The sequence below is a fragment of the Porites lutea genome, chromosome 4, assembly GCF_958299795.1.
Source record: "Porites lutea chromosome 4, jaPorLute2.1, whole genome shotgun sequence".
NCBI lineage: Eukaryota > Metazoa > Cnidaria > Anthozoa > Scleractinia > Poritidae > Porites > Porites lutea.
This window is the reverse complement of record NC_133204.1, coordinates 35,169,914-35,182,682: the sequence shown is the minus strand read 5'-3', so window position 1 is coordinate 35,182,682 and position 12,769 is coordinate 35,169,914. Positions and strand designations below refer to the sequence as shown.

The 12,769-nt window shown below is 39.3% G+C and overlaps 3 protein-coding genes across 3 annotated transcripts in view; 1 reads left to right on the top strand and 2 right to left on the bottom strand.

The window, feature by feature from the left end:
* LOC140934582 (uncharacterized) overlaps positions 1-12,769 on the bottom strand; it is a 466,993-nt gene that overhangs the window by 192,382 nt on the left and 261,842 nt on the right. The window lies entirely within an intron of this gene.
* On the bottom strand, positions 215-1,189 carry LOC140933022 (RYamide receptor-like). Its single transcript, XM_073382527.1, has one exon. It carries the CDS (start codon positions 1,187-1,189, stop codon positions 215-217), a length of 975 nt encoding a protein of 324 aa, XP_073238628.1.
* On the top strand, positions 8,273-10,915 carry LOC140933409 (uncharacterized). Its single transcript, XM_073382962.1, has 3 exons — positions 8,273-8,370; positions 8,496-8,809; positions 10,068-10,915. The coding sequence occupies exons 1-3, from the start codon at positions 8,306-8,308 to the stop codon at positions 10,196-10,198; spliced, it is 510 nt and encodes a 169-aa protein (XP_073239063.1). The 5' UTR covers positions 8,273-8,305; the 3' UTR covers positions 10,199-10,915.

The window sequence follows — 12,769 nt, the reverse complement described above, 5'->3', positions numbered from 1 at the left end:
TCGCGAGTGTTCCACGTACCTCTAAATCTTAACATATTCAGTCAAAAGCACATTTTTGCGAGTTACGCCTGTAAAAGAGAACATTTCATGAGTGTTCTAAGACCTTTTCGATAATTACTGCTAAAAAAACATTGATAGTCATGATACAATTATTCGCGAGTGTACCACGAACCTCTCACTCTTAACTCTTCAACCAAAACCACATTTTTGCGACCTACGCCTGTACAAAAGAACATTTTATGAGTCTTTTAAGAGCTTTTCGGTAATTACTGCTAAACACGAAACAGATAACTGGGTTGATAGCACAGTACGCGCTAGCCATATAAGAGGTGACTTCATAGGATATCCATAAATTACACGATAAATGCGTGAAAGCGTCCTGATACAACATGATTAAAAAGTTGATAGAGTAAGGTAACCAGCAAAACACAAACACTGTAACGATAGCAATGGACATTTGAAGCACGTTTCTGTTTCTTCTGTCCCGCTGTTGCTGTGTGTTGGCGGACTGTTCACCCGGGTGTACCTGTGTCTTGAGCTTGATAACAATGATGGAGTAAAGAATAACTAGCAACAACACAGGGATGTATATAGACAGAATGTGGTAAGCTAGTACGAAACTGGCAAAGGATGAGGACTCTCCGAATGCTTCCTTCCATTCCAGATCACAAAAGGTTCCCTCTGGGTGTTCAACGAGCTTGTAAGTGAACAAGTCTGGCCAATTGAAAGCTACGGCAACTATCCATGTGGTGAGAATGACGAAGGGACACAGCTTAGATCTGATGAGTGGGGAACGGAGTGGAAACTCCACGGCTCCAAATCGATCCACCGCTATCAGAATCAGATTCTGAATCGAAACGGTAAAGGAAACGGTACCAAAGAAAGGGAGAAGCTTACACAAGGCCTGACCAAGCTGACCACCGATAAGAAACGAGTTGGTGTGCAAGTAGGACAGTTGCCATGGTATCCAAAATATTGGATACAGCAGATCAGACGAGGCCATGTTTGCGATGAAATAATTTATCGGTTTTTTTAAGTTCGGCGTTTTACAAACGAGGATAACAATTAGAGAGTTTGCGACCAGTGAAACAATGATGATCAGACAAAAGGCAACGGTTCCTCTGATTTTTTGCGTAGTGAAATTAGAGCAGCTCCAAGACCCGCTGGATCCGTTCGCCGTTGAGTTCATGCTTAGGTTTGCGACGTATCTGTGACTCTGAATTGTAAGTATGCAGTCAAGAAACTTTGAATTACTGCTCTGTACATTGCGTATCCTGTTTGATTCAGAACTTTTATTGGCAATTATAAGTCCCCTTCGAAGCCTCGGCACAGCTGCTAAAAGTGAGTTTGTATAATGGTGTCAGTTATCAACTGACCTTAAGCCAACCAGAGTATTAAGAAATCGATTCTAAAGATAGGGCCTAATTTTTTCATTAGTGAAAAAGTTGTCTATTAATTGAGACAAATTTCTGTCATAATCAGCGCCAAACAAATGATTCAGATGGTTTGTCGCGCTTTTTTAAAAATTTTGTCTGAGATGGGGAAGTCTTCAAAGGCGCCTCGGACAAAATTTGTCGGGCAAAAACCAGGCAAAATCGATTAATAAATATACTATAATGTGTTTTTCTTGTCAATCATTTGTTGTAAAGCCATTATTCTTTCCATTAACAAATGCAAGTGTTGTCAGATTTAAACGGCCCAATAGAAGTTAAAAAATATCACCCAAAAATGTTTGTTTTAGATGTTTCAATGGAAAAGCCTAATTTGTCTGCTAATGTAGATAGGCCCATAACTGGCATGGAAATGTGCTTAAGTGCCAATTTGAAAATACGCATATACGATCATAAACTACACTACTGAGCAGTTAAATCGAGAAGGGGGCGTAGCTTCCTTTAAGACATTAAGCCCAGGCTGAAACAGGAATTGAAGGCAAAACTATAAATGCATGTTACCACGTATGCATAAAATGTGCCGTTTTTATATCATTTACTTCTCGATCGAACTTAAAATAGGAAGTTCTAAAACAAGGTGTGTTTTTCAGTCTTTGACTGCCGCCTTTAATTGTTACTACCTTCAGTATTTGTTGGCTACAATTCTTTCTCTCGATAATGTTGGGGCATTTTTTTTCTTAACAATGACCAGAAAACCCACAAGCCTAACTCATATCAACAATGCAACTATTAACCGTTATGACGTGCTGCACCCATCCGAAAAGAGTTTCGCAACCGTTCATAGGGTGCGTCTTGATCTCGCATGCCACCCGTTTAGCACCAAAGTCAAAGAATTGCTATTACAGAACTAGCCTGAGTATCAGGCGTTTCTGGGAGAAAAGAGGAAAAGATGGAAGCGAAGAAGGGAGACAGCTGAAGGAGAGAAACGCCTGACACAGATGTTTTTACTGGAGCCTTCCACCCCCACAGAGCATGATTCAATACCATCCAATCAAAATCACTTCCGGTCATTGGGTTGTCATCTTCAAGTGTCAAAAAGCTCGCCTAAAATAAATCTCACCTTATGGTCTGGCAGTGCTCCGGTGCTTGTGTTGCTACAATTTCGCTTTTTTCTAAAACCTCTAATGAGGAGTTGTCGAATACTTGTAATGGAGAACCTGCCGTTTTTGAGGAGTTATAACATGTTTTAAGAATTGTGCTATTGTAAGATCGCTAACGCTCTGCTTGTAAATAAACGTGTGACCCAGTCTGCGTGTGACCGGAAAATTGTAAATTGCTTTTGTTTACATACAACAGAGAGTCTAGCAGCTAAAAAGCTGATGTAGATCAGGCCGAGATTCGTCCAAGGGAAAATATCTTTTTTTATTCTTCAACAAAGAAGTTTTGTTGGTTATCCCTCGTATTCTTGGGTGGTTGAAAGGAGCTGCAAGAATAAATAGGAAGGTGCGATGGTGAAACACCCATGCCTACTTCACAGAGAGCTCGTGAAAGCTGTTACTAGTTCAGTTAAGAAAGAAGGTAGAGCCTATAGCAAAGGTCGATCCCGTTGGCGAAATATGATGGCGCCCGCTTGAGGTTAAGACATTTCAAAAGTGAAAAAAAAATTGGACGAGGAAGCGAACGAATTCCAATCACGTACGCTATCGTAACTGCCACAAGCAAAGTCAGGCTAAAGCCTTTGGTCCTGTCGGCTATTCTCAGTACATGGCTACCTCGCTCTAATTTTATTCCGTGGGATGCCTGTGGCACTCCCACGCTAAAAATCCGGTTGGTTGTACCGTAAAATCGTAAAATCTTTATCGATTATTTCTTCCTCCAAGCCGACCAATCAGACTGTACAAAATCTGTATCGATTTTTAATCGATTTGCTTCCTCTGAAGAACGTTTAAATCAGAACGTGCCTTGCCAAATTTGTCGCCCTTGAGTTTTCCCACTCGTGGTTTAGGATGGCTTGTTAACGAGCGAAATCCTTCGGGATACTGGCAAGTAACGAAAGGCCGCCTAAGCCAAATTATTTCTTCCCTTCATGATTCTTTTTTGTTTAGGTCTAGCATTTTCATAAGGTTTTAGTAGCGTCTGGTTGCGGGCCGTGATTTCCGATAGATTTTTCTATTAGGAGTTCGCCAGTTTTTGCCGAGCACAGCTAGAGTTCGGTTTTTTTCTTTTCTTATCGAAAAAAACTTGACGACGGGAGGTTAAATCGCGTAAATTTCAACTCGTACCCTTGACGATTGGCGGTGAAATCGCAAAAATATTGTCCTCGTCGATCGACGACTCGCTTTCGGCATGGATTGGACTTCTGGATGGGACACGGATCAGGACCTTAGTAAACTTATTATACCTTGGCATCAGGGATAATCATTGGAACTATGTTAACTTTGAGACCTTGGAAACACATTGCAATTAATTTTTAACCGTATCAAGAGCATCTTGGAATATTAAACTTTCATCTTGGATTAAAACATTGGAACTTTATCGAACTTTGTAACCCTGGGTTCAACCCTGGATAAAGCAAGCGGATGTTTTGTTTTGTTTTGTTCCATTAACCTAAAACTAGAATGTTTATTTCTCTTTGAAAAAGTTATCTGTGGCAACTTACTACCGAGATATGACGTATCTTTATACATATAGTTCCTGCACAGGTTCTCCATTACTTGTTTCCGTTAAAATTCCAATTTAAGTTAAAGGGGTAAAACTTGTTTTGATGCAAAATAAGCTCTTTTTCTTATCCAAATCGTGCTACGAAAATAACTACATAGCGATAGATCAAAACAAGATCAACTCCATCCTTGCAACCACTGACAACTATAAATTTAGCTTGCGTAGCAGGTGTCGAAAGGGGCGGCTGGATAGGGAGGAAGCAAAAAGGGGATGTGGATTGGGGAGAAATAGTACCCTGCCACGCAGGCTACTATAAATTCAGTCATGAGCACATTAAACCAACCCATACAGGTAACCTACTCATCGATGCTCATAACATGATACCTCTTTCCGGTTTCCCTAATTTTTCCAAATTCAGATAGAACGCCATTATGCTTCCATAGACCAACGCATCCCACAGAAACGACTTTACGCGTCTTGTTTACATTAACAATACCCTTTTAACGGCAGGATGTTGTAAATCAGAATTTAGAAGTACTGATATCGCCTTTTTGGTTCTGGTCTTTTGAAACCAATACTCGGACATAGTTTCGGCAGAAGCTAGTATATGAGGCTTTTCCATACTCCGAGAACATCTTTCCTTTTAACTACGAGGCTTTGAAAACACAATTCTTGCGGCTTTATTTTTATTAGAACTTGAGAGCGCCCTCTAGAGCCTTTTTAAATTCCTCTCTACGTCTCTGTCCATAAAAGTACCACATGATATCAAAACATCGATGACAAATTTCAATGGCTTCTCCTTGTCGATGGCTCTGCTCGTATTTACTTGCGGTCGGTGCCGTCAGGGAGTATTGTGTGTTATCCAATCACTGCCACATCCAGATTTTGGATGTGTCACACGATTTCCTGAATGGTTTTGTGTCAGGCCTTCCTTTCTCTTCTCCCCTCCGCCCTCCCCCATCTAAAATCTCCTCTCCCCCAGCCCCTTAGGAAGGCCTGATACTCAGGCTACTACAGAACTTTTACATTCTAGCCAATCAGGGAACCTTGTTTACTGCATACCCTGGCGCCGATGCCCAGTTCTTTACATTGGTAATACTGAACGAAACCTCAGGAGTCGTTTTGGCGAACGTGTGCGACGTATACGCATGCGCAACAACACTCCTGAGCTTCCTGTGGCGCAATATTTCAACTCCACGGGCCACAGTATTTCCGATTCCAGGTGTGTGGTGTGGGGATGGCTCTATGCTGTGGAACCGATATCAAACCGAAGCAGCGTGAATTGAGGGTTTTCTTGCAGCTAGGAACCGTTCAAACCTAAAGGACTAAATATCAATTTCAGCTGCGCTTGCTATTATTTACACGCGCGCGCGCCTCATTTTATGTCCATGACAACTGCTGCTAACCCTACTAATAACGGTTTTCTTGATACTGAAGAAGGGTTATATACCTGAAACGTCTGTTTCCTAAAAACATTTGACACTTTTTGACTTTTCAATAGAATATTATCCTATCCGCGACCCATAAACCATCTATAGATGAGACGTATTAGTTCTCACAGTTATATCCCGGTGTGGTTGTTAATGGACAACACTATTTGCAGTAATGAAAATATTGCTATGTGATAAATTATGACTTAGATTGGACGCAGTTTGCAGGTGCATGGCCCTTTGTTGGCCACTAGCTGTTCAAAACCTTTTTAACTGTTTACCGACAAATTATCTGCCTTCCTTTTCCTATAGACGAGTTACAGTAATGACAATATATTATTTCGACAGTGCTTAATTTACATGTGATGAAAAGCACGTTGCACTGGAAGACCTAATGATATAAGGCAAGAGCCATAACAGGACAGAGAGGGAGTCTAAGGGCGTTGGCCGGGATATCTTAATTTAAAAAAAGTTATTTTAGGAACTACGCGGATTGTGGATCCGTTCACGAAAGTGAATTTTCTTGGCTATGTTATAAACTGTAATTGTCAGCATCCCATCGAGCAAAAAATACTGCTAAAGTTAATCCGAAAACGCTCTTTTGAAACTTTGAAGTCTTTTCATACCTTCAAAAAAATGGACCTAAGGATTTTGCCGAATTCTGAAAGGTTCTTACTCTAAAAAAACTGGAAAAACAACGAGCTCACGAATTATTTACCCGCGAGGCTAAAACATTACAAAGATCACTGAGTGTGTATCGTGAAACCGATTTTTCTTGTAAAAGCTTTATTTGTGTAAGGTTATTTGTGTTTTTCATGTTGCAAACGGTGTTGAAATAAATAGGACAGTATGATAATCCCATCTGCAGGAGTTTATTTACTTTATGTGGTTTTACCAAGCCTCCTGGAAATGACCATGCATTTCAGGTACTTTTTAGGTGTCCTCGTCCTCTTAATAGAGGTGTCCGCTTAATAAAGGTTTCGTTTAAAGTAAATAAGGGAAATAAATTTGGGAAATTCGGCTACTGTCCGCTTAATAGAGGGTGTACGCTTAATACGGTGTCTGCTTAATACAGCCGGGTTTCACTGTAATGTTGTTAAAAGAAGAGGCTTCTAATTTTTTATTATGAGGTTTTAAAAATGAAATTTTTTCAGCTCGCTCATGCTTAAGAATTTTAGCAGCCATTTGACTTGAAAGCTGTCTTGAACACCTTTTCACAAATGCTCCCCATTATTTCAAGGAACGTGAACGTGTATAAATTACCTATTTACGTCGAACGTCTTCTAAGCTTTTTTTAAACAGGGGTTTGAAATAGGTTACAAAAATAACTAATTGCTATTTTTGTCTTGATTCACTTCTTTTTCGTATCGTTTCTAGGGGCAATGAATAAATGTTAGTTATTTGAAAGCCAAAGCCTCTGTTGTTTGCTTAGTTCGCTCACTGTTTACTTTTGAAAAGAAAAAGTTTGTTAAAGGTTCACGTGAACAGCATGCATGCATAAGATTTACTCATTACGTTGTTAAATTTAATTCCGAACGTCTTCTTAAAGCCGTCGCCTTTAAGAATTACTCGATGTTGCCAGTTGCCGAAGACTGTTAGTTTGGCCGGCGCGGAAAGAAGGGGCAGTCGTGTGGACACAAGTATGTTAAGGATTCTATTACTATACATGATAAGCTTTGTGAATGATATTATCAATGACTGTCGCTAAGTCTGGTTAATGTCTCCATGGCTGAGCTTTTCCTTAGTTCAAGATTCATGCCAAATATTTTCGGCATAGTTTAGTACAAGGATTGAATCTTTAAGGTGATAAGGACACTTGAAGGTATCTACTGACAGCGGTGCAACGCCTTGCGAAAAAGCGTAAGAACCCTTCAGCCCGAATATTTTTTCATCTCAATTTTCCTTTCCGAGATATTTTTTGAGTAGCAGGAGTTTAACCTAAAGATGAAAAAGCTCCATTTAAAGTCGTCTCATTTCTTTCAACGGCAAAACTAAGATGGAACTGCAACTTTAATCTACCGTCATTGATATAGTGTCTAATTATAAACCAATACCGAAAATCAAGTTAATCGTTTCAGTTTCGCTGAGTTTTCATTGTTTCTCCTTATTTTTTCAATTGTTCAGTTTTGACAGGGAAATAGTTTCCTATTCTGTTTTTGTTCTCGACGGCAAACCCAATTTTACGATTGTCGTTATAATACACACGGTTGACCCGAACTGGTGCTGAATACTCAGACCCTATTCAGACCTGCAAATCAGTTTGAATGTCAATGTTCAGTTTATCAGATTTAATTGTTAGTCCGTTTAAAGAGCCCAGCCTAAAACTGTACCGAACGTTTTAGTCATAAACACAACGCTTCATATATATCTTTTTTAATATCCGGCCCAAAAAGGTATCAAAATGCCTTCGAGAGAAATTAAGATACTCAACTATTTGTTTTTATTCGCCATTTGAATTTTTAATAACGCTCAAGTCCTACTCAAATACCGGGAAGAAGTGAATTATGTTTTTTTGGCTTGGCCGTCCAACTGCTTGGTTCCCAGTAACTGAATTTGGCTACGCTCCTTTTCAATTTACGTGTAAAAGAAATGTGAGCACTACTTTATTTCAACACTTTTTGCGATATCACAGACGTAAGGTAAAAGACAGAGGACATCTGCTTTCTAGCCACATTTCTCATTATATGTATACATAATACATTAGCTGTGATTGGTTGGTTGGGTTAGTGAATGCGGTTATGTACATACAGTTATGACGCAACAACCTGGTACAATATTTCGAGAGTGACAGTTCATTCCACTTTTATAGTGCCTTCAAAATAGATGGAGCTCACTTTTGATGTTTTAAATGACAGACTGAAGAAGGTTTCAAGTATTACCATTCTTTGGTACTGCTTGATTGTTATGCAAGAAGACATTTTTTTCCCTCAAGAAAAATTAATCAACTTTCTCGAGATTAGAACTCTTTAAGTGTTTACTTAACTGATTTTTTTCTGGTCTTTTTATATCGTAGTTCAATGTTGTGGATCTCGGCTCATCTGGCCTTACCTCTGTTAGTTTTAAGCTGTTTGCTGCAATGTCCCGCGCCAACTCAGACAGCCGCGGGAAAAAAAGAAAACAAGTCATCTTCGAGGGAAGCGACTAAGAATCAGTTGACGGTGTCGTCCAAAGTAAAAATGTCAACCGTCCGGTTAAAAGAAACTGCAAGACCCACAACAAAGCCCGCTGCACCAACAAAGAAAGCTACGACAGCGAAAAAGACAACAACCCCAACACCTTTGAACGAGTTCTCACTAAATGACATCCTTTTCAAAGGTCGACAATCAAGTAAGTAAATAATAATTGTTGGCCGTCATGTTTGTCAGGAAGTTATTATGGAGTATGTTTCACCGACAACTTGCTTAAAACTGAGTTATGTGGCCAAATTATGCGATTCACCCAGTTTATCAGAGATATTTGTAATATTTGCAGTGTATGCTGTTAAAACAAAGAAACCCGTTTCTGCACCTGTTCCAAAATAAAAAAAAAAACTGTGTTTCATCACAAGTTGATAAGATTCGTTATGAAATAATAAAGTAATGCATCTCATACGTTTTAGTTTCCTGTATTTCATGGATTACGGTAACATGCAACACCCAGCTTACCTAAGTGCACTGTTTATGGCAGAATTCGATTTTTGTTTTCAACTGATCCAATCTTTATTATCCTTGTTAGTTTCCGTCCTTACACCAAAGACCAAAGTTCAAAGTCGTTTCTCTACTCACATTCAGGCCCCGTCCATACGCATTTGGGTACATATTCTGAAAACAGATTTTTTTTCCGTTTTATCTCCGTCCACACTTAGCGGTATTCGAATCATATTCGCCCGTCCACATGAAAACGCTTAAACGATGGAAATACGATAGCGTCCCTTACGCGCTCTATGATGTCACCGTATTCGAAAACCTCCATTTCTCACAGAGAGTTTATGACTGACTCAGTAAAAAAGCTTTCAGGGGAGTACCCAACCTTTTAAGCTATAGTAAAACGGGCGATGAAAAAATTTTACGCAACATTGCTGCAAAACGAGTTGAATAGCGAACGCATCGTGATCGAAATGTATACGTTCTAACGAAAACATGCCGTAAAATTCCGAAAATGAGCCCCAGGGCTTATACTTTTCAAAGGACCTTTTTAGGGGCTTATTTTTGGAGGGGCCTATATTCGGAGGGGCCTATCTACGGAGGGAAATTCGCGTTTCAAAGTCGACTGGGCTAGCCTTATAGTTGCAAGGAAATTTACCGTTTTTGCCTCGTTTTACTTTGTATTTGAGGGCAATTTCCATGTACAAGCCCCCCGAGAGGCTTGTATTTGGAGGGGCTTATACATGGAGGGGCTTATTTTCGGAATTTTACGGTATTTAATAGCGTGGACGGAGCCTGACAGTAGAGAAAGAAACAAACCCGTGACATTTGGAAGATCCGTATAACCATCAACACTTTAGATCAAATATCCTCACTGCAAGGTCCGTTAAAAAAGGTCTTTTGATAGAAGCTATTTAATTAAGCAGTGTTCATCTGTCTTTTTTTTTCTTTGTTTTTTGCAGACGAGGCGAACGCTTTCATCAAAGCCAATGAGCAAAGAGGAAAAACTTTAGAGACGACATATGAGCACGTTCGGGAACAAGATCTGAACGATATAGAGGCGTTAGTTAGGATAAGAAAAGGGTCCTCGTGATTTCCTCGGTCTTGAAATTGTACATTATATCTTTCTAGTTCTTTTAGAGCTATCGCCAAAACTGAAAAAAAAAATAGTTTCCAGCCACATCTTATGGTCTTTATAGTATTTGGACTAATCGGAAATAAGAACAAAACCAGTTGCGATATGTTTTTGCATTCACCGGCGCTATCCTGCTAGCAAGCTCCCCGGGGCACTCTGGGGGTGGGGCGAAAACCCGGAGAGCTTGCTAGCAGGCTAATTAGACCTAATTAGGCGCCAGCCAAAATTATCTTCTTCTTATCGAATGATAGAAATTCCTTGCTGGACTGTGAGTGGTCAACTACATTACCTTGCTAAAGGAGGTGAAAGGATTTAAACTAATCAGAAATTAAACCAAATAGCTGTGCCAGGTAGTTCCAAAAGCGCCAACTACAATAACCTGACAACGTTCTTTGAATTTGAATGGTTGGTAGGACTGCCTTCCTCGGTTGTGATTGGTTAAATTAGCACTTTAACGAAGGCTCGGTATCAATGATAAATGTTTTACTCATAATCAATCTGGTACAGTTTGTACTACATATGCATTATATAGACCAGAAACACGTGGTGAAAATTCTCGATCCGCGTTCTCCGTGAACATTTTTGACCATGGGTTTCAACCTATTTTTGTAATTTAACAATGTCAAATTCACGACAAAAAGAGAGATCAACAAAAACAACAACAAAAACAAAAACCCCCCCAAAAACCAGCCTCTTTAAAAAATCAGGTTTGACTAAAGAGATATTAGCATGATGTATTTTGCATATATTTTTTAATGAAAGTTCTCAAAATGTTTTTTGCTCTGGTAGCAATCATTTGCATTAAAATAAGAAAATAAAAATTACATTATCAATGTTTGAGTATTCTTCCTTCATTTTTAAAGGACTCGCATTAAAAGAAAAGGCAAACAAAAACGAAATTAAAAGAACGAACAAACTAACTCTAAGTTAACATTAGCAAACTCGAATGCGAAACAGCTTTGTTCCAGTGTAAAACAGAAAAGGAATCGAAAACGATAGGAACGGGATCAATGCCACTATGCAAAAAGGGACCATTTTATAGAAGTGTCTCGATACTTTTGTCCCTTATTGATTGTAGAAAGCCTTGCAATAACCAACGACGTACCTCCAAAAGGACACCCCAAAATAACAATAGATTTTTGGAATTTTATTTCTTCTTAGAGGGCCTTATATTGGGTAGCCTGTGTACAGACGCCCCCTCCCCTCAGTAAAAAATCGGGAAAGGGGCCCCTTATGGATTTGTTCACGTATATAATCATTGTGTAATCTTTGCTTTTTTTTTTCGGTTAATTTTTCTTAGCAGCCACACCTTACCACGTCATACCATGTAACTTCCGTTTATTATTTTACAGTACTAGTAGATCGACTGCTCACGATCCTGTTTGATCCAACGTTGATCTAAATTGATCGTTCACGGTTCTTGCAGTGATTTTTCAAGCCTTAGTTTCATTACTTAGTTGCTAGCACCCATGACACAAAACTGAATGCAAGGCTGGCACTACGACAAAGGGCTGATTTATTATACGTCAATATTTCGGCTAACAAAATCAGCCTTCCTCAGGGCCTGAGGAAGGCCTGAAAAACTTAGAGACTGGGGAGAGCGTTCTCAGCTTTCTTTCCCCAGTTTCCCCCCTTTTTTATGGGTTGCAAGCGGCGAGCGCTGAAACAGGTTTGCCAGACAACATTTGAAAATTAAACAGCTGGCATATACTATTATGCCGTAATTCTGTTAGATAATGAATTTGCGATCAAAGGTAACAAGAAATAGCTAAGATATTTCCTAAAGGCGGAATATTTCTCTCTACCTTCGTTATATGATTCAAGTTTTCACATTTAGTCTGCTGGTTATAAATTCTTACGCCAAATGATCTTTACAGTGTGTCATATACAGCGGGTACCAGCTAAAGCATTTGTTGATTAAATTCATTTAAAATCCCATATTAAGTCATTAAAGAGATCTTAACTTACTGGCACTCAGGGAGTCGATGAGGAAGAAATTAAGAGAAATGTCTTTCCATTTCGAAGAAAAAAGGTAACGTGACGTTTTGTGTTGTTTTAATTTTGCCTCGTGAAACTCCTTGAGGTGAGAAAAATCTGAATAATGTATCAGTAACGTGAGCGATCTCGCGACACGACCTGTGATCTTTCATTCGTTTTGAACGGGTAGCAGTAGCTAAAATCACTTCCGGTAAGTTTCGTAGTACAACTGCGACCATGTGCTCTTCCGATCGTAATAAACAAAGAACAGCAAGAAGTGAATCGCGAGTAATGAAAGGAGTAAGGTAAGCTTTCTTTTGCTTTTCATGTAGATTCTGGATAAGGTTTGAGGCAAAGTACTTGAAACTGAACTGTCTAAAACTTATTAATTTTTATTGTTAAGGTGAAGAACGGAAAATCGCGCGATTTTACTAGTTTTTTAGTTTTCGTGCAAGTGAATAGGCTACTCTCGAGTTTCTTAATGTGATGGGAAAATACAAGGCACAATTTTACCTACGATCATTTTACGAGGCGCAGAACGTTCATAATTAC

Coding starts and splice junctions, on each gene's coding strand:
- LOC140933022 (XM_073382527.1), bottom strand. CDS start 1,189: ATGAACTCAACGGCGAACGGATCCAGCGGGTCTTGGAGCTGCTCTAAT.
- LOC140933409 (XM_073382962.1), top strand. CDS start 8,306: ATGGAGCTCACTTTTGATGTTTTAAATGACAGACTGAAGAAGGTTTCA. Junction 8,371..8,495: donor TCAAGTATTACCATTCTTTG/GTACTGCTTGAT, acceptor TTTATATCGTAG/TTCAATGTTGTGGATCTCGG. Junction 8,810..10,067: donor TTTCAAAGGTCGACAATCAA/GTAAGTAAATAA, acceptor TGTTTTTTGCAG/ACGAGGCGAACGCTTTCATC.